This window comes from Bombus huntii, chromosome 1 (genome assembly GCF_024542735.1).
Source record: "Bombus huntii isolate Logan2020A chromosome 1, iyBomHunt1.1, whole genome shotgun sequence".
NCBI lineage: Eukaryota > Metazoa > Arthropoda > Insecta > Hymenoptera > Apidae > Bombus > Bombus huntii.
The window spans coordinates 3,041,129-3,066,401 of NC_066238.1; the positions used below are offsets into that span (position 1 = coordinate 3,041,129).

The 25,273-nt window shown below is 36.0% G+C and overlaps 1 protein-coding gene across 2 annotated transcripts in view; it reads left to right on the forward strand.

Moving 5' to 3' along the window:
• LOC126871665 (glutamate receptor 1) overlaps window positions 1–25,273 on the forward strand; it is a 336,987-nt gene that overhangs the window by 154,776 nt on the left and 156,938 nt on the right. For both annotated transcript variants that reach the window (XM_050630705.1, XM_050630714.1), the window contains exon 2: window positions 16,914–17,066. In XM_050630705.1, coding sequence (XP_050486662.1) covers window positions 16,914–17,066 — 153 coding nt within the window. The remainder of the gene's footprint in view (window positions 1–16,913; window positions 17,067–25,273) is intronic.

A 25,273-nucleotide genomic window follows, 5' to 3' on the forward strand; every position in this document is an offset into this window, starting at 1 on the left:
CCTACTGAAAAATCGGCCGAAATGGCCCCGGCTACGCCGCCGCGGGAATAATCGGGCCCGACTGGCGAATTTTTTCGCAACATCATCCTTTCTTCTTTCCGTTCCAGCCGGCGTTCTATCCGGAACGCGATAATGGCGTAACAGGGCGAAAGGGAAACTTTTGTTCAATGAGCTTTCTTTTGGTAATGGTTTTCGGCTGGCGGCGTTCCCTTGCGAGGGATTAGGGAAAATGAAGCAGCGACTTTTGGTATTTCATTCGGGAGTACGCCGGCACTCGGTTATTTCTTACGGAACATAATCTAGTTACGAAATTATAAATGAAGAGATTCAACAAGATTTTGTTCTTTATTAGAAAATGTTGTGTCACGATGAGATTTATCTTTGGTAGCTACAGCTGTTTCAGAGATCATTTCCGGCAAGATTGGTTGTCAAGATATAGACAAGATAAAGGGAATTATTTCAAATTAATAGATTATAATTAATTCTACCAATTGTACATCTATTTAATTGTAATATATCGTTGGCAGATGTTAAATAAACAATTTATACTTCATATTGTATGGATGTATCTATTGATTCTGCGAAAGGATAGCGAGTACCGTTTGTGATATGCAATTTGTTTACAAATTCATATATTCCGGTAATATTCATGTATCGTCACTACAAATTGACCCAAGTGGTCATTTACGAGCAGCAGTGTACCACGGGTAGAAGAGAACCTTCATGGAAAATGAGGAAATAATACACATTACTTACCTCGAAAGTTTCAAAGTCTGGCGAGAGATGCGTTCAGAATTTAAATAGCCAAGGCGATGAAATTCATTATGCAAATAAAAAGTCCACTTGTTTAAATTTCATGTGGAGATGTTTCCTTTTATCTTCTCTTTCTTTCTTATTTTTTACGTAGAAGTTACATTCCTGGTGCGTTAGTGCTGTAAATCCAAACTCGGAAGTACATGCAAATGTAGGAAAGTTACACGCGCGCTTGCGTGATAAATCATTGTTAAAGTAGAGTATTTCCTTTTTTCTCCGGAGTCTCTATGCTCCTACATAAACAATCATAAATCATAGCCGTAAATGTAGTGACTAGTAAAAAGATGTCAGGTCATTACTTAAAAAGACACTTTGGCGATTTGTCATAATCGTTGAAAGACGGAGTGCCATTAATAACCGGTTGAAAATTTATTCATAAACCTCGCGTGTATGCTAACAGATGCTTAATCTTTATAACTAATCTCCAACGATAGAGAGCGATAACGCGGCCGAATAAACAGGAAATTCGCGGAGAAATTCGGATATAACTATAAGCCGTAGAACTGAACGTTCGGTTCGAGCGTTTTCAATGGCGTCTATCGCGCGGACCGATGCCGAAAACAAGCTTCCGGACGTAACTATTGGGAAATATTCCTTGGAGGAAAGCGATAGTGGCGCCGTGAAAAATACAAGCAGCGTGCACTTCAATCGCGCGTTCAGCCAGTTCAAGAAAATTTATGACTTGTTCGAGCACGCCAATAGAGTTCTACAACGAGGCAGTATATCAAACAGTTTGATAGGGTACATCAGTCTCGACGAGCACGCTCATGAGAGCCACCACCACTGATTCTTGATCGAACTTGTAGACGACCTGTTCCGAACTCATAGCTTTCCGGTCAACTGTCTACCGGGAATAGATGGATCGTCGTCAAACCACCTACCACTCTGGAATATAAATTCTGATCGTTGCCTTACCGTAGACACGCTTCGACCTAATACAATTCGATCGAAGTTATCCGTTTCTTTTTTTTTTTTTTTTTGTTTTTTATTTTCCTTTCGTGGCTCGTTCGTTCTTCAAACGATGTTTACGGGGACTTAGGGTGAGAGAAAAAGCGACGTGATATGACGATTTGACGTTACGATTCGTTTCTCGGATTTCTCACGAATATCTTTCGATATATCGTCGCTTGATTTCGTCTCTGTTCTCGACGTGAATCCACGTTACGTCTCGTGATACGTTTTACACCACAGTTCTTAATATAAAAAAGAATATAGATTTACTTCGTTTTTATTATAAAATTGTATGGTAATTGGCTTTCATATGAAATCATGTGATAGATTAAAACGATTAATATCGTTTATATCGTATTAGGTTGTCCGAAAAGTGTCTTTCTTTCACAGATGCATCTTTATACAAACATGAGACCTAATCTGTCGAACGTTGTGATCTTTATTTTGTTAGAACAAAATGGGTCGTACGTAATTCGATAAAATAATATAAAACGGAAAGTGTTGCGCGTCTATTGTTTCCTTATGAAACGAAAGAAGCTTTTCGGACGACCTAATACATTGGTTACAGTTGCAAGTGCGTATTTCTTGTAAAAATTATTTAATCAACCGAAAAAGTTGTTCGAATAATTGCGAAGTATACAGTGTAGCAGTTTCTCTACTTCGATATGTGTAAAAATCAGAATGTCGAGTATACTTTAGAGTCAACGCCTTTCGCGGAATATTTTATTCAAAATTTATGACCCTTTTTGAATCGAGATTAAGTGGCAAACTGTGGAATGTGAAATTTGTCTGAGAACTGACAAGTTTCCCAACGCCATATAATTACAATATTTATTTCTTCGCAGAGAAGATATCGATGGGAACAAACGAAAGGAAAGCAAAAAGAAAAGGATATATAAATAACAACTAGACGATAATTAGAAAAAGAGGCCCAGTGAATAACAAATATGCTATCATAAAACTCAATTTAAATTTCTAATTCTTCTTTTTTCATATCATTATCAGACACTGTGATATTACCGTGATAATATTCTCGCGAATATTTTTTGTACTAGATACAAATGCAAACACTCGTTATAACCAGTCACCTAATATAAAAATTTTACAAATCCTAAATATCTATATAGTGAAATATTTGCGACATTTGTAAACGATAAGCCTCACTTAATTTTACGAATAAAAATATTACTCTTGCACGTTACACGTTCAAATTTCGTGCCATAATTTTCGGTTCTCTTTTGTTTGATTCTATAATAGCAATTCTTCCGAAGCCTAATTTTCAGCTGAACCATAAGAATTTATCGTCGCCAGGGTATTTTGTTAAAAGCGAGTTTCGTAGGTGGTAAATGCGACGTGAAATGCGTTAACATGGAAGTTGGACTAATTCCTGGTGGCGAAACGTCGTTGAAGCGAGAAACGTCCAGCCGGAAGATTCAGGGACAATATAGAAAGAAACAGAAGGAACGTTATAGCAAGAATCGAATCGAGCACTTTTAACGGAGTCTCTACTCGTTCGAGTTCCCCTGTCCACTCGTAAATCTTTGAACAAAAGAGAGAAAAGACAGGATCTTCCGTCCACTGGAACCATTGCCATTATTCGAAAGAGCTTTTAAGGCAACCTGCCGTTTACATGATTAAGAATGTTCCTGCCTGGTCGCCTCTTACTTAGCGAGGACTTTCTTCCCCAGATTACGATGTTTAATCTCCTTTGCCGAAAGATAATTCCTCGCGTGTTACGTTCGCCACTTTAACTTGCGTGCGCTTAACGCTCCGCGATGACCCGTTTTGCTTTAATCAAGAGAAAACCACGCTTCTTGACCGAGAAATCTTTTCGTCCGATCTTCCTTCGTTTTTAAGAAGATTGAAGTTAAATCCACGCTTAATACGAAAAATCCGCTTATTGTGAATTTAATTACAATTAAATTCAGTATGTTGGAGTAACGAAATCACAGTGCACGAAGAAAGTGATGTTTTTATAAATTCAACCAAAGAAATGGAACCTAGGTAGAGATTTCTTTAATCTGCTAAATATTATAACGAGAAAGAGAGAGAGAGAGAGGGGAGAGAGAAGATTTAAATCTATTTTACATATTTATGTATTATAGAATATATGAATATAGTATGCAATATATACAACACTTTATATATTTTTTAACATTTTATGTACATTCAGTGAATTTTTACATCTTCAGGTTCTTCAGGAATATATAAATATCTACTATCTAGCTACTTATATCTTGAAATTAGTCGATTACCAAATTGTGTGTAAAGTTTCTATTTAACGTGGCACAAATTGTTGAAATTGTAATAAGAATAGCAGAAGTTAATTACTACCTATTTACCAGGATACGAATACTGTTATACCACTATGAATTCAGGAGAATTATAAATGAACAATTATATGTAGTATCGTGCAAAAAAAGGCCTGTGGCGGCACTCGATAGCAAATACCATCACTCGACACTAACTAGTGTCGAACGACGGCAGCGCAGTGTGACAGTTGAGAAGCAGCAGTGTGAGTCGAGAAGTCAGAGAGTGTAAGTGGAGGAGCCGAAGAGTATGAATCGGGAAGTTGAGAGCCGAGTATGACAACAAGACGTACGACGATATTGTAATCAGTTTTTTGTATTGAATATTGCTTGTTAAACTAAACTTAACTCCAAGTAAAACATCATTACTTGTCCTTACTCTAAGATCCATATATGATAAGTTACCACATACATCGTAAAGTCTTTCCTCTGCCATCTTACTTGAACGTTTCTTAAGTTTTATCGAGCACGTAATTCTATTGGAACGTACGTCACGTGTGAATTGAAAATTATGAAAAATTCGGCTAAAATTTGTATAGTCTACTGTTCGGTAATTCACGTGTTCTTGTACACATTATACATAATAGAAATCCAATCGGAAGACACCGTATTAAGTCATCAGTTTGTAAGGCGTGCCTCTCGTACCTAAAAAGTTTCTTAATAACTTCGCGAACTATTCGCTGAAAAACGAAACAAAAGTTCTGCAAGTAGATGAAGTTTTGTTGTTTAAAGTTAACAGTAACAGTAGCGCTATGTGCAAGCATTTCACGTACGGTAATACACCGCAACTTGTTATTCCATAATATGCCAACATGACTGTGCTAGCCTGATAGTTTACGAAAGTTATGTCTCGACAAAATTACCAGCGACCCGTCCATATGGTAATTAGGGGCGAATTGGCAGTGATTTCAAGGAAAGTAAAGGAAAAGTTGGGCTGGAACTTTGCGTGCGTGAAGCCTGTTATCTAATTATTCGATAAAGCGTAAGTAGACTTATCTTGATACGATATAGTGATTGAACGGCGCCTTGGCGCGATAATTTGTCGAGCAACAAGAGAAGTTGAACGACTGGTTGCTGGTAGACGGACGAGGAATTGCTTGGTATTACCCTAAATTGCAGGGAAGTATAAATGCCCGCTCGTAAACGCGACGAAGTCGAGATTAAGCAATATATTGTGCGTGATTGAAGTCGCCTGTATGTTGGAGAATGTGAAACTCGAAAGTTCGAGATCGATCAATTTGCGTACGAAGCGCTGATTCTCTCGGAGAATGGCGATGCAGCAGGGATAGGTTGCATATTAGTTTCGAAATGAAATATTCGCTATTGAAACGGAATTAAATATAGAAGTAATAGTTACTTCGTCTCGGGATCAATGAATGTTACGATAGAATATTTGTACGAAAAGAATCGATAATTTAAAAAAGATACGATAAAAATTCTAGAAAATAAGAGAAAATATATCGTTGAGAAATATTTACGTTTTTCTAATATACGTTTCATAGAGAGCTACGTTATTTATGAAAGGGTACAAAGATCTGGAATTCTTATCGATAATTACAGAATGAACAGTACTGGAGAATCTTCTATATATGAATTTTGATCTGAACATTAATTAAGACCTGTTTACACCGACAAATAATCAAACTTTACTCGAAAGAAATATATGATTATATATCCACGTCATTCATCTAGAATGTGCAATAACGTACTCTATAATACTCAACTTTATAAATAGTCAAACAGAGTTACACGTATAAATGAACAATTTCGTTATATCGAGTCTTGTAAATCGAGAAGTTTCACATATTGTAAATGTAAATAAAATTCTTGCGTTCCACTCGCTTTAGAACTCCATCTAATAAGAATCTGCCTTTCTCAAACAAAATCTCGTTCATCCTCTTTCTAAACATTTCCCCGATCCTATCAAATAAATCGAAACAGTCGAGAGACTGCGACGAAACCGTTCATTAAATCGTTTAATTGAATTATAACCAAGGAAAAAGCTTGTGGCAAACGAAAGGACAAGCCAGTGTCAGTTGATTTTCGAAGAAACGGATCAGCGGCTCGGATCTTCCTCTTCTTCTTCTTCCTCTTCTTCCTCTTCCTCTTCTTCCTCTTCTTCCTCTTCTTCGCCAGTTTTCTTCCAAGGAAAAAGCTTTCGAAAATTATTCAGCCGTTCGTCTTCGAGTTTCTCCTGGTGGCTTTCGAGGGTGGCGAGGATCACCCGGTATTAACATAAAGTAGATTCAATATCTGCGGGCAAGAACTTAATTTAAATCCTTGGAACGTCTTAAGGGATACAATATCGGATCCAACGGGCGACAAGACGTCTCGCGGATAGTCTTCGTGCGGCCGCCAGTCAGTAGACTTCTCGAACGATATTGAGCACGGATTTAAATCGAGTTTGCTCGTTAGGTCATTGTCCTCGGATTGGATTTGTCATGGAACCGACTCGCTGATTAGCCAGGGTGTCGGGCAAAAGAGATTGCGCCGTTAACCTTATGAATCTCTGGCTCTCTCTGGTGTCCTTCGACTCCCCTGACGAATCGATTATCGCAAACGCGATAGACATAGAATTGTGTGACGTGCTGAACGCGCGGCAGTTTATTCCCTTGACACTCGTTAAACGAAGTGGAGAAATGTTCGGAGAATTTTTAAGTCGTTTAGGATATTTACGATGAAATTATACACGGTGTATGCGTTTAACTACCTCGAAAAATATGCACAGTTGTGTTTGGACACACGGGAAAAGGAAAATGTTTCAGAGGAATGTTGTATACAGGGTGGTTGGTAACTGGTGGTACAAGCGGAAAGGGAGTGATTCTATGCGAAAAAAGAAGTCGAAAATATAGAATAAAAATTTCTTTTTTAATTTTTCCATCGAGACAACGATCTACAGTGAGATTCGTTATAGCATACCGCACGCGTACCGAGCGAAAATTCAAAGTCGATTTTCTCGAAAACAAAGCTTCAAACGAAACATTTTTATTCTATATTTTCGACTCCTTTTTTCGCGTAGAATCACCCCCTTTCCGCTTGTACCACCAGTTACCAACCACCCTGTATATTTGTGGGAAATTTATTGATACAGGAATGTACGGAAATATTTGTTACAGTTTCAGATGTACATAAACAAACATATATTATTATGTTCTTTATCTTCGTACAAGCTCGAAAATGTCACAAGTTTTTCGAATGTATAGGAAAGTCGTAATCATATTTTGAAATAGAAATGTATATTTTATATCGGATATTTTTGTAATTGATATCGAAACGTTTACCTATCACCGTAGTTTTAGTTATATATTTTTTGGCTGTATATACAGGATGTTTAACTCTGGTTTCTGGTTTAACTCTGGTATGAAAGAGAATAAAACGAAAATGGAGAATAATAGCGCAGTATCTGATCGGACATTCTAAACATTTCAGAGTAGCACTTATACCGAAATTTGTAAATATTCCATAAATCAAGGAACTGCGGAATTCTGTAATACCTTGCAAAACATAATACCTGAGAAAACATATCTGTAATCTCTTCGTTCAAAATTCCGTAGCTCTAGTCATGTACGTGTACCTATATCCAGATGCGTACAACATCCTGACTTCCGATCCTCTCGCAAAAGCTATCGATCAGCTGCAACTCCGTATCCTGTCGCGCTCCACTTTGGCAAAAATCTACTCCACTCAATTAAACACAAACATCTGCTTTTCTAAATGCCAGTACTATGTTCTAAAAAAAATTATGAAAACGTCGTTTAACAGTTACATAAGTTTCATCGTAAAATATATGGCGAAAAGTTTCTCTAATCGATAGATATCTATTACGTAAAATTGACCAAAGTTCTATCCATTTTTTTTTTTTTTTTTTTTTCGGAATGCGGTAGCTTTGTAACATTTAGCGAGGTCCGAGATACGGAATTCGGCGCACGAAACACAGCGAATCAAAAGCCTGACGTATTGCCCGGCGAGACGAACGAATTTCGCTGCATGAAACGACCACTAATTTCCACTATCGCGTCGCATATTAAACCACTTCCCTAGAACTGTTTCTATTCGACGCAACGTATTGCGTTTTATTTAAACATTCCGCGTAATTTCTACGTACCGTTGAAATCCCAGGGAAATTTTCCACCGGGTTGAACACTATTTGGACACTATATTCACCGCTCGTGCTCGTACTTTCATGTTTAACGAGAAATCCTGTGTATACTCGTTTGCGAACACGCTTCGCGTGCTCGCGAACACACCGCCATAAACTCCATATCGACGCGATCGACGCCTGTGCGGACACCATAATAAAAGATAACGAATAAAGTTAATGGAAAACGCTGAAGCGAATCGCAGTAACCGAAACATAACGACATTGTCGATCGGTTCGGCGTCGTTCAGCTTGTAACGGCTATTATTCGAAATTTCCTCCATTTCGCTCTCTCTAGCACCGATAATTTCAAGCTTCGCCGATCAAACCTTCAGCCGTGGCCTCCCTTTTCCTTCAACGATGTCGATTCAGCTGAATCCCCATCGGTTCCTAGATTACTTAAACGTAACGTGTTTTGTATCGAAAGTCACGCTGTCCCTTTTGTAATCGCTAGCTGAAACGTTTGCTAGCTTGTGGCATGAATACCACATCGGTACAGACGTTCGTATTCGAAATCCCCGTTGTTAAGCACATCGTCGATTTATCGTCGTTTCACCATTTTTCTCTCAGATGGTTCGATTTAATTTAGTTATGCAATTAGATCGAATTTAATTTGGAGTTGGGTAAATTTCTTTGAAATAGACTCGAGCGGGTGACTTTGATTAAGAACAGAGAGAACAGTGGAAAATACAGTGCTTCGCTATTCTGTTTCTCTGAATGTTTCATCGACAGAGGCTATTAAATATGTAAATACTACATAAATGAAAAGTTTGGAATCGTTAAACGAATATAAATTCGGAGAATTTAGTAAAACCTGAGTAAATTCTTCGATCAAAGATCTGTCTATCAAAGTAAAGAAAATTAGCATTTTTATTCGTAGCATTAGCTTCAAATCTAAAGTCTTCTAATAATAACATTGACAGGAAATTCTTCGATCAAAGATCTGTCTATCAAAGTAAAGAAAATTAGCATTTTTATTCATAGCATTGGCTTCAAATCTAAAATCTTCTAATAATAACATTGACAGGAAATTGTATATAGATACAATTAGAAGAATGATTGAAAATTTTCTACTGGTAATGCTTTCATGACGTGAAGGTAAAACATATATTCGAATTAATTCATGTAATTCATGTAATTAATTTTCATGGGATTTTTCAAAATAATATCGTTTCCCTTTCATTTCTGATTTCAATTAAATATATTGATTCCATCATTTATGACCAAACAATGGCCATCATCATCTACCAGCAATTACCATCCCAAAGTATATTCAGCAATATAAATAATATTAAATAAAGTCATATAACGAAATTATTTACTCGTCATTGTTTTGGAGGATGACAGACGTATTTAAATGGAACAAACGTTACTTCCATTTGCAACATAAATAAAAATCAATGAAAAATGTACAATATAAACAGAAATCTTATAACATAAACGCGACTGACTTAAAATTTTTATGATATCAAGTACAACGATACCGTTACTGCTATTACTCTATTGACATTATGCTTCTTGCGACGATCACTGATTGTCCAACATCGTTAAACACTACTCAACGTCGAAAATCGACATTGATCGTCGACGTTGCGGCGTGCTAGAAAGGTTTCAAGGCGCAAAAAGCTAATACAAAGAGAGGAGCAAACGAACGTCGACGCTAACGAAATCAAGAGACGAGCGAGAAAGAAAGGGACACGCGAGGGGTTCGTCGAATTTTACGAATTCCTGGTGGATAGGGTAGGTCGGTTGATTCGGTCGGAACGGTCTAGGACAAAGCAACGACCAAGGACGATTTGTAAGAACGCGACGGAAGAACGCGGACAAAAAGACGAGTTAAAATAAATTACAGGGCGAACAAACGATTAAGCACGTGTACGAAGGGAAAAAGAGGTGGAAAGCAAAGAAAGAACAGAGACAAGATCAAACTTGCAAATGTTCGTCGAAGGAAAAGCTCGAAACTGACAATGTGTCTGACTCTCTGAAGTAGAAATTCTGAATATACTTGGAACTGGTAACAAATGAGCGAAAAAATTGGTCGTTCGACGTCGGTGGATAGGAGAGGAACGACGTTTGGAAACGAAGCGAGTACGAGGAAGAGAAGGACGGACAGAGACTGGGGGATGCAAGAAGCGTAAAAGCGGCGGTTCCAGGCGAATACCGATGTCGACGAGAGGCGCAACGCCGAAAAACGAGGTTCGCGGTCGAAAGAAAAATATGAAGGACGCGCGAAGAGGAAAAGGAGAAAAGGAATGACACGCGGCTGGAAAATTGGGAAGCGTGGAAGGAAGAAGGTTGAGGAAGGTTGAAAGAACAGGGTGGCTCGACAGGGGAGAAAAGGGGAATCGATGTGAGTGTGAGTGCATGGTGGGGAGGCTGGGCACCAATCAATAGACGCGCGGCGGCGCCCCACCTGTCAACGCTCCCTGAGATAAACACGGCCACCCAGATTGGTATTTAAAGGTGCTATTGTACTCGATACATACTTTTCACCTATTAGTTTCTAGAAAGTTTCAGCGAACGGCCATCTATAAACTCGTGAATCTGTCAAGATGGATATTCGTCGTTTCGAACGTTTCGAATTTACAGGGTTGGTAGATATTAAGAGGGTTGATCGTTGGCTCGATTGCTTTATCTTGGATTCGCCTGTGTTTGATTTAGGATAAGTCGAAGGTGAATATGATGTGGGAAATGTTATTATACGAGGGATGAATAGAAGAGGAGTTGAAGGGGTTACTTTAGGGTATGGTTACTTTAAGGAGGATTGAAAGGGTAAAGTTGGAGAGGGTGAATTCGGGCTTAAGTTAAGCGCACTGGAAACCTTCGGTCTTAACCTCTGTGATTCGAATTTTTAATTCTTTGTATTTTTATACTTGCAGCTTGCAATTCTGATTTGAACCGTTTTTACGGCAACGTACACTGCTTCTAAAATATCTCACGACATCTCTTACTTTTAATAGAACATTAATTTTTTACGTGAACTTTGAATTACATGGATTTTTCAATAAACTTGTTAATATACATTAACTTTTTTTTCTTTGTCGTACATTCTTTGTCATACAAAGTTTCAGGTTCAAACATATTTCTTTATACATTTTAACGATCACTTAACATTCTCCACTTTTGAAGCTTATATATAACGATAACGAGCCTAAAATTTTTGAGTGGCTGTGTGTATGGAAGAGGAAATCAATTTTTATGGTTATTCGAGATACTAATATTTATCATATTTTCTTCTATTGTTCTTGGATTTCATGAGAAAAATTGGCAAATCCGATATGTTATCGCGTATCAATCATACATGAACAAATTTAGAATGAAAAGCAATAAAGGTTTTGATTTCATTTTCAATATTAAAGTGTAATCCACTGCAAGTCTCTTATAACCAGTGGATACATGTAAAATAATTTTTGATATTTGCAATAGTTTAAAAAACAAACGATGAAAAATATTGGATGAACTCTGTATACTATTATTTGACGACAGTGATCGACCAAAAGTTGTCACAGCTTCGCACATTGACAAAATCTGAAACACATTAGATCATGAATGGTTGATTGCCTGTGCGCAACTTTATGGACGCAGTTCATCAAACTTTTGGCAATTACACTATTAGAATCTTGTTTCACGAACAAGCACCAACGTCTTAAGATATTAAACAATGTTTACGCCTCTGCTTGTATAAATTTCATCGTTCGCATACATGTGTGTTACTATCTACTCGCAAAACTTTCTACTTTCTAACTTTGTAATCTATCACTCTTTTTTCATTAATCTTTCAGTAATCTTTAACCATAAATAAATAGTTATTAACTATTTGATATCGTATTACGAACAATGAATCCGTTGATGGGTATAGGAGTTATAATATACAGATAAAATTGCCATACAAAAACTCCAAGCATTGAATTACGATTAAATTAAGTAAAAATAAAATGACTATGCGTAAATACTTGTTATTATATAAAAATAATCTGATTAAAAAAGTAAAATGTTGATAAGAAAATTTGTTATTGAAAGATACTCTAATTAAAGTATAATTGAGGAACGATAATGAAAGAAAATGCTTTGTTCGATTATTAAAACACTTAAAAGATTGAAATCCTGTGATAAATATTTCTCGAAGTATGTTTTTCCAATTTTGTACAGAAACGAATCGAAAAGGAAATTGCAAGCAACGTACCAGTTGATAAAATATGGGAAACTTAATAAAAAAATGAAATTGTCACTAACGCCGGATACTGAAAAATAATTTAATTAATTAAAAATGATACCGCGTAAAAATGTTAGTCATTGGAAAAGAAGCAATTTAAAATATAATTTAGGAACAGCAATAAGCATAACGTTTTTTATTTACCGTAGTTACTATAAAAATTAAGAAGATAGATGCTGTAATAAATATTTCTTGAAATCGTGTCTCTAGTTTTCTCTCTCTTAATATGAAATTAAATCTTTAATTTTCTAGAAAACCTAATTTTAACAAAATTGCAAGAATGTTGTACAATACATACAAATGATAGAGATGCATTCGCGTTATCTTTCGATCGGCTACGTTTGGTAACCTCCGGCTGAATAATAATCTCGTTTCTTCTGATATGGTTTTACGAAGTTCCCCGAAGCGGCGTATCTGAAAAGGCAGAAACAGCGGTGCTCCGATAAGAGAACAGAGAGAAGCGTGTCGCATTGATATCGCAAGTAGAAAAGACGGACGAGCAAGCAAGAAGTTCTTTCATTCTGTTCGCCTGCATACCTTCGCACAAAGAAAGTAAGGAACGCTTTCTTCGCAAGCTTGTTCTTACGATTTACACATTGCCACGAAATATTCAAGTTCTTTCGCCGCTAGGAACAAAAACAACGCGGAGATTGTTGCGAACACCTGTTGAAAGTATAATCGACCTTGTTTCTACGTCGATTTGAAACAATTTGCTACGCTAGATTTTAGAAAAATCGATATGTTGTTGCTTTTTTCGTGTCATCTCGCTCGACTGCTCAATTAGAACACCACATAATGCTTGTTTAGTTTGAGAACAGGAGTTCCAGTAACCTTCGATGTACCGGTCTGAAAATAACGTTTCTGCAAGAGTTGAAAAGCTTGACCCTGATTGCTGCGATAATTAGTTCAGAAAATTTGAAGATGATTTTTTTTAAAGAAATATTGAAAAATATGAGCAGAATTCTGGAAGAAATTATCACATTTCTATTTGAAGATTTTTATTTCTATTTAATGTTAATATCGTACTTAAAATATATGAAATATGAAATATTAAAAAAAAAAAAAAAAGAAAAGAAATGCTTTACTCCCATAGAAAGACCAAGCCATGTAGGATGAAATGCATCAGTCATTTATAAGTTTAGTTTTCAGGGGGGGGGGAGATCAGATAGCATAAGATAGGCAGTAGAGATAACTCGCTGAATGTTCGAATATGCCAATTTATCATAAAGCCATAAATTACCAAAATCATAGCTACCCTGACCTTCTCAAACTCCAGACATATGTATATCTAGGTGCAAACGTCTCGACATCCGCTTCTCTCCTAAAATTTATCGATCAGATACGTCTGTACATCACGTGGGCTCTCGTCTCGTCAAGAAGCATCCGCTATACTAAATACCGTGTTGTAAAGAAGTATCGAAGCATCGTCTAACGTTTATGAAAATTTCGTCACGATATACGAAAAGTAAGCAGAAAAATTAATTTTCGAACAAACGTATGTGCAAAACAGCATTTTTATTAAATGTATTCAAGTATTTTGAAAATTTGAAAATTCTGATAATACACTAATCGCAATAAGAAATGAGATTCGAGTGATTCAAGCTCTTAGTTTACAGTGCACCACGTACACCGACACAAGCATCAAGATACCTATTTTCTGCATTTATTGGAAGAATCAAATAAATTTTATCTTAATTGGTATCTTGTACCGTGAGACACGTATAAAATAATTAAAAAATTATTTATCATGATGAAATAAATAGTGAAAGATAAAAGCATTCGATTAACGTCAGTAAGTGCTCTACTACGTATGCAACGCAGCTCCTTAATTTTTGCGCTACTATTGTAAATAGAAACTTCAAACGAAATAAATAAAGATATTTGTAAGGTATACGAGAAACGAATAGAATTTTCGAATATTCGGTGCTTCGAGTATTCCCTGGGCGTAGAACAGCATTTGTTGGCTGATTTAATGGAGCTCGTGAGATTCGTTTCACGGTGATACGCGATTCTTTAAGGATTCGCCGGATTTGCAACGACAAGAAGAAATTGCGTAAAGTAGAAATAGCGTTGGTAGCGGAGGCGCGCCGCGGTGCGAAAGAAACGCGAGGAAGGCGAAATAAGAAAAATCCGTGAAACGATATTACGTAAGGTTACGGTGTGCACGATGGCGTAGGGAGAGAGCATGCGAGAAGTTCTCTCATTTCGCGATGGAGAAGAGAAGCACTTGGAAAAAAGTCAAATTTAGCGTGGCGACTTTGAAAGTCGTAAAGAAAATCATTCCGATGTAACGTCTCGTTGCTTATGTTTGTTCACCAAGCTGGGAAAAACACACACGCTGCGTTTCTTTGCTTTGGCCAAATTTTTCCAAACTCTTTTTCTCTGTCTAAAAGTTGGAAAGAATATTTTGCCGGGCTGTATGGAGCCGCCTTTGATGAACATAACGTTCGTTTAACCGTACACGGTATCGAAAAAATAAGAGAGCAGAAAAAATACTAGGGGAACGTGCGCCGAACTTGTTTAACTTTTGTTTACCGAAAAATCAATGCCTGTCGTGACAAATCGCTTGGAAGCTCGATGTTTGCCAACTGAAACGACCGGATATCATCGACCCGCGATAATCGGGACGCGATGCTCGTTGAGAAATCTGCATTTTTTATCTTTTGGGCAAACTATAGTGTTTTAAATTGATCGAAGAAATTGGAAAATAAAGATAGACGAGAGAGTTGGGTAAGATAGAGTTCCTTCAGTCAGCAGGATATTTGAGCCAAGTTAAAAGTAGTTCGATCGTGAACAATTTTTGTGCGATTTACGTTTGAAAATAAACTATTCGGCTTGTTATTAGTGGCGCGATATAAAGAGTGAAATATATCGAGTATATACGTCGACAGCGTGACAGCTATAATTTTTTACGAGCGTATAACTTCTACTCATCGAAAAGTAAAAAGTTGATGCTATTAACGTTAGTATTCTCAGTTACAATTATCATGATTCAGTGGCGTGTGTATATTACTTTACCTTTTTTTTATTTTATTAATTCTGGCATACTTTCTCGTTGACTCAAATAACGCTACACATACAGGATTATTCGTATCATTCTCACGTTTTTGATATTATTCTTTCTAAACTTAAGATCATGGCGTCTCATAACATACAACCAGTTTGATTATTCCGTGGAAAGTTCAAGACTGAATTTTAAAATATCGAAGCTTGGATCACTCGAATATATTTGCTTCACCATGCCCCTACATAAGTGAAATCATTAAACTTATCTATTATCTTATTAAGAGATATTGTAATCAGTGATCGAAGGGAATATCGATTGTATAGATAGTTTAGGGTAAACCGTTGGACAGGCGGTAGCATTAATATCGGTACGTATTACCGACTATTAACGGCGAATGGATCGACGTAATTACACGAGGGTCGTGGACCAGCAGTGGCTGAACAGACGTTGGCTTCTACCACTGTACCATATGTTAGCCACTAGCAAACGAAATTCTATGCTATCATATATCCAATACAGGTTACCACTGTCGGATTATTATACCGTATTTCATCAATAAACTGGATAATCAAATTTTCTGCGAACCTGTGAAAGGTGATACCGCACCTTTTCTAAACATTTTCACTTTATTCATAGACGCGAAATTAAGGGTAGTTTTTTAGTGGAATACTTTGTCACATTACTTTTTACTAAATGTAAATTTATTTATAACATCGTTGTTGGATATGTATATTTGAATATTAATAACGGTTCTTATAAGAAAATTAACGATGATAATTAATCGTATAGATTTGGGTTTTGTTAGCAGGATTTAATAAAAATCTTTCTTCGAGAAGCGAATAAAGAATATGCATTGGAAATCCTACAATTCTTCGTTATATCGTTATTTTCCCCTATAAATTCTCAGTTCAGCTTATCAAACGAGTATGTATTGATTAATCTATAGAAATTCTCGACCTGTTGAAATATTAGGTTGTCCGAAAAGTTTCTTTCGTTTTCTAAGGAAATAATAGAAGATGAATGTTCTTTGTTTTATATTAGTTTATTGAATTATGCACGAACATAATAATAGAAATATAACGAAGTGGAGCATACCTAATTCAATAAAATGATATAAAACAGAAATTGTTGTTCATCCATTATCACCTTACGAAACGAAAGAAACTTTTCGGACAACCTGACGATACTTAGAATACGATATAATCCTATAAAACAAGTCGTTAAGTGACAACATGTAGAGAAATTTTATTTACAAATTTTATTGCAATTTTATTAAAATACGCCACACTTGATGTTGCGATGTGTGTATATGATACGTGTGTTATATTCTTAAGAAATTTGTTTTGTACTTTTTTAAATGGTTACAGAGCAACGTCAAGTGCGTGCGTGCATTCTTTTATGAATATTAATATATTTACATCGATCGTGTCGTTAGTTGATAAAGTAACTAAAGTAATCGATATATATGTTTTCTGATTGCAGGTGCAATTTTCGAGCAAGGCACCGACGAAGTTCAGTCAGCCTTCAAATTTGCGATGTTCAACCATAACCAGAATACCACGACTCGGAAGTTTGAGTTGCAAGCTTTCGTAGACGTAATTAATACCGCAGATGCTTACAAACTGTCTCGTCTTAGTAAGTATGAACTTCATATATCGGTCAAATTGATGGATAATGTTTGTCGATAATTTCGTATTTAAGAGTCAGACTGATCGAAGGCTTTTTTTTTATCCACCAACAAAATAGAGAAACAACCATATTCGTATATTCTTCGTATAAAAATCAATTACTTTTGACAAAAGGAAACAATCAGAAAATTATAGTCTGGTGAAATACGTTTATCAACGATGTTGCATTTATTTGTACGCAAAAATCGAAAACTACTCTACCTTTCTGCTATAAAGAATGTACGCGACAGAGAAGAAAACGAGACTTTTAACCAGAACTAAGTCAGTAGTGGCTTTGAAGTACAGAATTATGCATATTTGTCCGAACATTAAATATATAATACTTCGTTCCTTGTTAGAAAAATTCTACCATCATCGGACATATATCTTTAATAGAAAACTTGGTTTCTAAACTTTATAATTCGATTGATAGCTAAAGAACGGGAAAGTAACAGAAACTTATATACGATGACCAAACTAGAATTATGTTGCTGCGAATCGCGTAACTTCTCTTTCCTTTTCAAACAAGAATTATTATCTAACTTCTTTAGAAACTGCCTTTGAGTTCGGAGAAAGACTGTTCGATAGATCTTAATAACACAATTTCCAACAAAATCGTAGTAAAACACCAAAAACTCGTACGTTTTACTGGCAAACATTTATTTGGCTATAACAGGCCGAGTATCGAAAAGTAGAGCACGTTGTGGAATATCAGGAATCGATGTCATTTTGTTCGCGATATCTCTGGCGTATCAGAAACGTCGAATGATCAACACAATACTCAGACTCGTACGTGCCGGAAACGCGGCATCACGCTTGCTATTGAATTCGGCGCTGGTGGAAATCGTTGGTAGTGTGTGGTCCACGAAGTAACGTTTCGATGTCACGGCGGAGATACTAATCTCGTTCCTTCATCGAGACATCCCTATTTCTCGTCTTTGGAAGTCATGCACGTACGACACGGGGTTACATGTCCTTTCTTATCGCGTCGATCGTGAACAGGAAGCTTCCACGTGGATATTACATCCCTGATGCTTTTGATAACACGCATCGATACGCCACACAACAGATTGGCGCGTGAGGCGAAAGATATTCCGTATAGCGCTGTATCATTTTTTCAAATATTTAATTACAGTTTTCCAATACTCTATAACTTTTATATAAAGTAATTACTTTTAATTAGATGGATGGAGTTTCATTGGTTGATCGAATGTTAAAAGGAAACCGTAAATAATTTGATTAACCGGTAAAGCAAATCGCTTTGCAATTAATTGTGGGATATGACTTTTGCGAAATTAACAAATTGATTGCTTTTAAGGAAAATGAATTTTGAGAGATATAGTAATTATATTTTTCAGTGTAAAAAATTAATTTCTTTTTTCCTAGTTTATTCTCACGCATGATTGCCACGCAAAGATTTGTTAAACGGTTTAAATAGTCCATTGATCACTTTATTAACGCGTAATTTCTATATGTATACAATATTGCAGACATGAATTCGCAATCAGATAAAAATTCGTTACAGAGATTTTCTATATCGAGAAATCAAATCGCAGATTTTGATTAATCAACGTCAATCTCACCCTTGGCTTCGTTAATTAACAGATTAATTAATTCTAATTATTATTATCCTATCACATAACTATCTTCATTATTTTAATTGAGCTATTTATATTTTCTGTTGATTGACTCGTAGTAATTTGATTAATAAGATCAGTAATCTGCGATAAATTCAGCCATTAAAAACAATAGACACTCTAAAATCGATAGAGGAGATTGAAACTAACTAGCAATCATCTTTCGGTTATGATAAAATGGTAGGGGCAGCCGATATCCAAGCTGAGCGTCCTAGTGCGAAATTGATTTGGAGCGTGGCGACGTCGTCGTCCCCGCCGATTCTACACAGACTCATTGTCCACTTTGTCCTGGAACGTGTAGATTTGAAACGCGAACGAGCTGGCCGGCCATCCGCAGGATCGTTTGATGCTCTCTAACCCGGGGGTGTCGGCCAATCGAGCCGCGTTGGAATTGCCTTTGAAGCTGATCGGCTTCGTTCTAAACCGTAAACGAATGGCCACCTGGGTACCAAAGATATCGGTGTCTTGTCATCGATGAAACCCTTATAAGTGTGTCCCTATAACGGCAAAGGAACAGTAGCGTTCCAATTGTAACGTTAACGGCTTTTCATAATTCGCTTTCACCAAATTTCAATTACGTCCCTAATAGATCTGTTTGCAACGTACCGGTGTAACCATTATGGTATGCTTGTAGGTAGGTTGTAGCATATGAAATGTCCGTTTGAATGGTTCAGCTTTCCATTTAGATTATAATTAGTGGTACATTGTTTATCTGCGGTATGGTTTACATAAACGTGCAATGTCGATTTGTGCTTTATGTTTTGTCAATCGTTTGTTTAAAATAGAGTTGAGAGTTCTTCGGTATACTTTTCGCAATGAATTTGCATTTCCTACTCTTCTCTCCTGCGTTTTCTTATGACTTTAATTAAACTCTTTGTCAGTCGTACTAAATTTGTAAAAATTTATTTGGAAAATAGTAAATTTAGAAATGAAAAACAAGGGTAAGCTTGAGAAGGTTTGTATATCTAAATCAGATTGCGAACATTGTATCTCATAGTAAAAGCGTGACAATTTTATTAGTGTTCATTTAGTGCTTTGATCGATAAATTTCATGTTCATACGTAGTATATTGTATATTTTAATGAACAGCAAAAACATATCCTTGTTTTAATTGAAGAATATATTCCATACTTAATATCATATACTTACTTATTATCTCTCTCTTTCTATATATATATATATATATATATATATACATGTGTATAATAACAGATATGTTTGTACTGCGTGGTGGATAGTTTTATTACCTTTCTCGAAAGTGTTTTAGTAATTTATTGTTTTAATCGCATAATACAGTGTAGCGAAAGATAAGTACGTAGTCGTATGGTTCTGTGAGGGTAGGTGGATATTAAAACGAAATAGTTTTATGTACTTCGGTTGCTACTACTCTCGCGAGTTAAATTGCTTCCATTTTATTTCTAGCATCATAGAAACTGTTGGTACTCTAATATTATGCATATATGAATCGTGTAACTCGTATATCAAAAGCATAAAAACAAGATTGCTTTGCATTATGAGATATAATGTATGCGAGTATTAAAATACTGGAAACCTACGTATCTCATAAATTGTTATCGTAAGTGAAACTGTTAATGGTTTTAGAAGCAAATGTCGTTCGATCTATTGGACAAAAATTTGTTGCGAATTACCGATAAACTTCAAATTAATTTTACCAAAAAGAAACGTATATTGTTTAGTCAGGTGACAATCTGTTACGCTATAATGTTGCACATACACAACATGGACCGTAATAAGATTTAAATTCGTACCATTCGAACAAAAGAAGAAAACATTTCATACAACGAACTCTATTAGATCGATTTGTCGAATAATAATTTACATTCTTCTTCTACTTCGCTTTACGTCTATTTTTCTCAAATATGTTGTTCCTTCGTTATCCTACATATGCAAATTCCGTCTCTCCTATCTCAGTTTCACGATCATCCTACTTTTCGTCATCCACTAGCATTTCTGTCAAATTTGATAAAATATTCGAGGCACAGGGGCAGCATATCGGAACAGAGATTCGGTAATAGAATTCGTGGACAGTTAGCGGTGGTTTGGCCCCGAAGTAGCGAATATTTGGGCCAAGTCCAAGGGTCAGGCCGACCGTGCACCGCGTTACGGTACTTAGGGAAGCTCTGCTAATTGTATTAATGCTAGTTGGTTCGCCCGGATCAAGACCCCGTTGTTATAATCCCACGGTAAGCCATGTTGCTCTCCTGCCATATCTATCGTCGAGATGCGATCCATTTAAATGTTTGCATTCGCTGAATCATCGCCCGAACGATTTCCTTGGGGTCGACCAATGTGGAATGCAGTTCTGAGTTCGAAAGTCTCGAAAGAATTGTTATATTTATTGAAAATCGAGAAACGATGTGATAATTACTGAAGGATATTATGTTACATTTATATTACATTTACAAGCTAGTAAAAAATATTTTGTTACATTGCGTAGCGTGTTTGAATAGGACAAGTATGGATAACTATATTAATAAACACATGCAGTTCAAAGTTTGTAATTTATAGGAAATATTAAAATATTAAAATTATCAAGGTATGACAGATTTCATGTGTTTTTATTTTACAGTTACTTGAATCATTCGATTGCTTTTGGTGTAATTAATCTCTGATTTCAATTTCCTTATCTTCCTATTTTTCATTTCATCGTTAAAGTCTGCGGTGAATTTTACAGTTCATCTGGATATTCGTTAATTGGAATATTTTTAATTGTAAAGAACTGCAATAGGCAAACATTAATTACTAATCGGTAATGGTATTTAAGGTAATACCTTTCATTCAAGGTAAACGCAGAGACTAATTTGCTTTAATCCTATGTGTTACACGTAAGGTAGTAGTCTGTAAATGAAGCAATTTTCGCAATTTTAATTACTTTTATTAAATCTCTCGGGTAATCGTTGAGAGTTAGTTCAATTTTGCGCGATGCTGAATCTTATGCGTCAGACATGTTCAAAGTTTGATTACTAAAGATTTCGCCACGAAAAATTTTAGATTGAAAGAGACAAACTTAAGTGAAGATTTTATTTAGTTAACGTAACACGAGCTAATAGCGTTCGATATTTCTCTTTCGAACGTTTCAACATTGCACGAAGATAGAAACGAATTGTCATTTTTTTGTAATTCAAACGTCGTATTTTCCAATTGAGAACTTTACATTTTTGGAAACACCAATTCTTTGACCAGTATATCAACAGGATAAAACAAATATCTGTTTCTCATCGTTTTCATGTAATACCAGGGTGACATTACATGTTGTCGTCACGTTTCCGGGGGATTTGCATGTAATGTACTAAGAAAACAACAAACTTGTGTGTTGTTCTAAATAGCTTTCGAAATACAATTCCATCGCAATTTCGAGAAATATAAATGATAAATGAACGACTGCACGAAACAATTCCACAAGTTAAAATTGCATATACAAATTATTATATCGTGTAGTTTTGAATGATTATAAATTACCATCTTAAATTACGTACTGTCTATGCATTACTTTCTACATTTTCACCGGAAATTCTCATCGAATCCTGTAAACAATTTTAAAGAAGAAACCACAGAGAGAAAATAGTCGGTGCGTTTTATTGCTTATAAGGAGACTGCGAATGTTCATGAAAATTTATAGTTTTATAAATATATCTAGAGAAATGGAATTAAAATGAAAACTTATTATCTCACCCTGTAAATATTATAACGAAAATTTTATTTTGGATATTTCCTATATTTCTGCACATTTACATTTTCGTGTCTCTAAATTTCTTGTAAATGCATAAACTTCCGGAGTTGTAATTAATTCTAAAGCCAGTTCGACTCGTACTTTTCCTCCGGTGAATACTACTTTATCTCTTTCGGTGGCGCACGTACGTTATAAAGCAAATTTCCCCGCGGCACGGCGGCATGGGAAAAAATTATGCTGAACGGAAGACAGCGGCTGGACATAAGTCCTCATTTCCGTTACTCGCGTCTCGTCCAACAAAACGTATTACGATAATGCGTTTTCCGTTATTGCGTGATCCCACGAACAGCATTTTGCATTGTACAAATTCGTCTGAAGAATACCGATTTTCGTGAAAGGTTGAACGCGTTAGTATTGAATATTTAATATGGATAAATATCGTTGAAGTGTGTGAATCTGCCTAATTATAAAAAAAAATTTTCATTCGAAGCATAAACCAACCCATTGTTTCTTCGTCCGCAACCTAGTATTTTATAATAAATTAAAGTTTTCTCGATGAACGTAATTCTTTATTCCTCAAGTCTGTAATTTCGTTACTTTTATTGGAACTTGTTTAAAATTGTATATCACGAAGCTACTGCGGTAATTTTCAAATTGCGAAGGTACATTTAACAAAAGATAGTTTACGAAGGCTACTATTTCAAGGTTACTATCCTCAGGTAAACGAGAAACGAAATTTTGCCACATGATTTGAGGAAATATTGTCGTTTCTATGAAACTGTCTCTGTTCAAATAATTTTCGATCGTAGATTTCCGTAGAATTCCAGTAAACGAAAGTAATGCCAGATAAAAATACATTTGCTCGACGGTCATTGGTTCCTTATTTCGTAGACGCGATCGTGGTTTCAGTACATGACTTTCTATAGAACTGTTGTGCGTATCTATTAATCTCCTCAACTATCGCTGCGTTATTATTTAAAAAAAAAAAAAAAAAAGTGTATCGATAACCGTACAAAATTCTCTTTGCACGCCTGAATTTCCAGAAAATAGGATTTTCGTCCCTTTGTACGAGAAATCAATTGAAACGCATTCCCATTTTTCTGACAGGTGACAATAGCTTATCATTCTGCTCAAATTCAATGTAATACAAATATGAAAGTTTCGTTCTATGCGTAATCAATATTTTTTCGCATTATTTTCCACAAAAGTTTGATATAATAGATTGCTATCAATACCTTTTACATCGCATAGCAACTCGCTGCGTGATAAAAATCTCGGTGGTTCTCGTAACGCCATTTAGGTAGAAATAATAAACTATCATTTATGTTCTATTTTCTATAACAAAATTATCAGTAACACGTTGCATTGTCTGATAAATATAATTTACTGATCTTACATAAGGATACATACGATTCATGTAATATACCGCGAAAAAAAATAAAACGAAAAAGGCCAATGTAACTTAGAAAACGTACGCTTGAACGTCGGATCACCGCGCTACAACCAACATGGTTACTCTGACGTACGCGTGCCCGTCAACCCGGCTTGAAGGGTTAACCACCTTTGATTTATCTGCAGGAGTCGTGAATAAATTCAGGAAGGTTAAAATTATTTCATCAACAGAGTTTTAAAAACTATTAGGTCTATTAGAATCTTTCTATTTTTCCTTTTTGCCTTTCTAGTTTTCCGAGGAAGTTCCCAAAGATAAAGTCATTACAAGCAAGTAACAAATATTACTTGAAAAACTATTTCACCTTTTACATACTTGTTCAAACATTAGAAGATTATATACAACAAAATATACGTAATAAACGCTATTGATAAATCGGTACAGAAACACTAGAAAGATGTCAAGGACAATCAGAATAATCATATTACGGAACAATAGAACACAATGGTTTCTTTCTATTTTCACTGGTAACTTTATCAACGTACGATAATTGAATTGCATATATAAATGCACGATCAGACAAGATTTCACGAGAAATATGTTTCACGTGCAAAATCCACTTTCACCAACAATTTCACTAAACTGGCTATTAATTATTCTCCATATTCTTAATTATCAAATTCTGCACATATCCACATATAACTAAAAAATAATTATTATTTATTATTACTATATATACATATATTATATTGAAAACTATAATCGCTCTAAAACTGAGATAAATCTTTAACTTAGAATCGAATACGAAGCCATTCGATAAACTTAATAAAATTCTACCATCGAGTACGTACAATAAAGCGGTCGATCGGTCAGAAATCCTCCCTCTGTTAATATTTCTCTCGAATCGTTTTTACTACTCAAAAATCTCGCGAGGTATATGGCGGTAAGGAGTAAAAAGTCACAGACACGGTTCAGTCGTTTGCACGAGTCAGACGATGAACGAGGGCCAAGGGAATCTTTCCACCGAAAAATCACATTCGTGAGCTCGAATACAGCCGAAGGATCGGCACGAGGGTAAGGAAGAGAGAAAGAAAGGAAAAAGGAGGTGATAGACAGAGAAAGAGCAGCAGAACGTAGCATGCTCGTCTTAGCGGAACGTAATAGCCATCTATCAACTTTCGGTGCATATCGTATAATATCCTGCAGGATCCTTTGGTTAGGGGGTTACCCCGCGGCTAGGGGTGGATGTAGAGTAGAGGTATGTATATAGGGTGCACAGACTTGCCAGCCAGCCAGCCAACCAGCCAGGAGCGGTATAAATCTGCCGTGGGGCTCCCAAGAGTATTTCCCGCCTTTTTTCCTATATAGGGTGTCTTGCACCATAACTCGAGTTCTTCGATATCTCCTTTATTTTTAACTCTATTGGAAAATACTTAAGACGTAAACCGCTTTTAGGT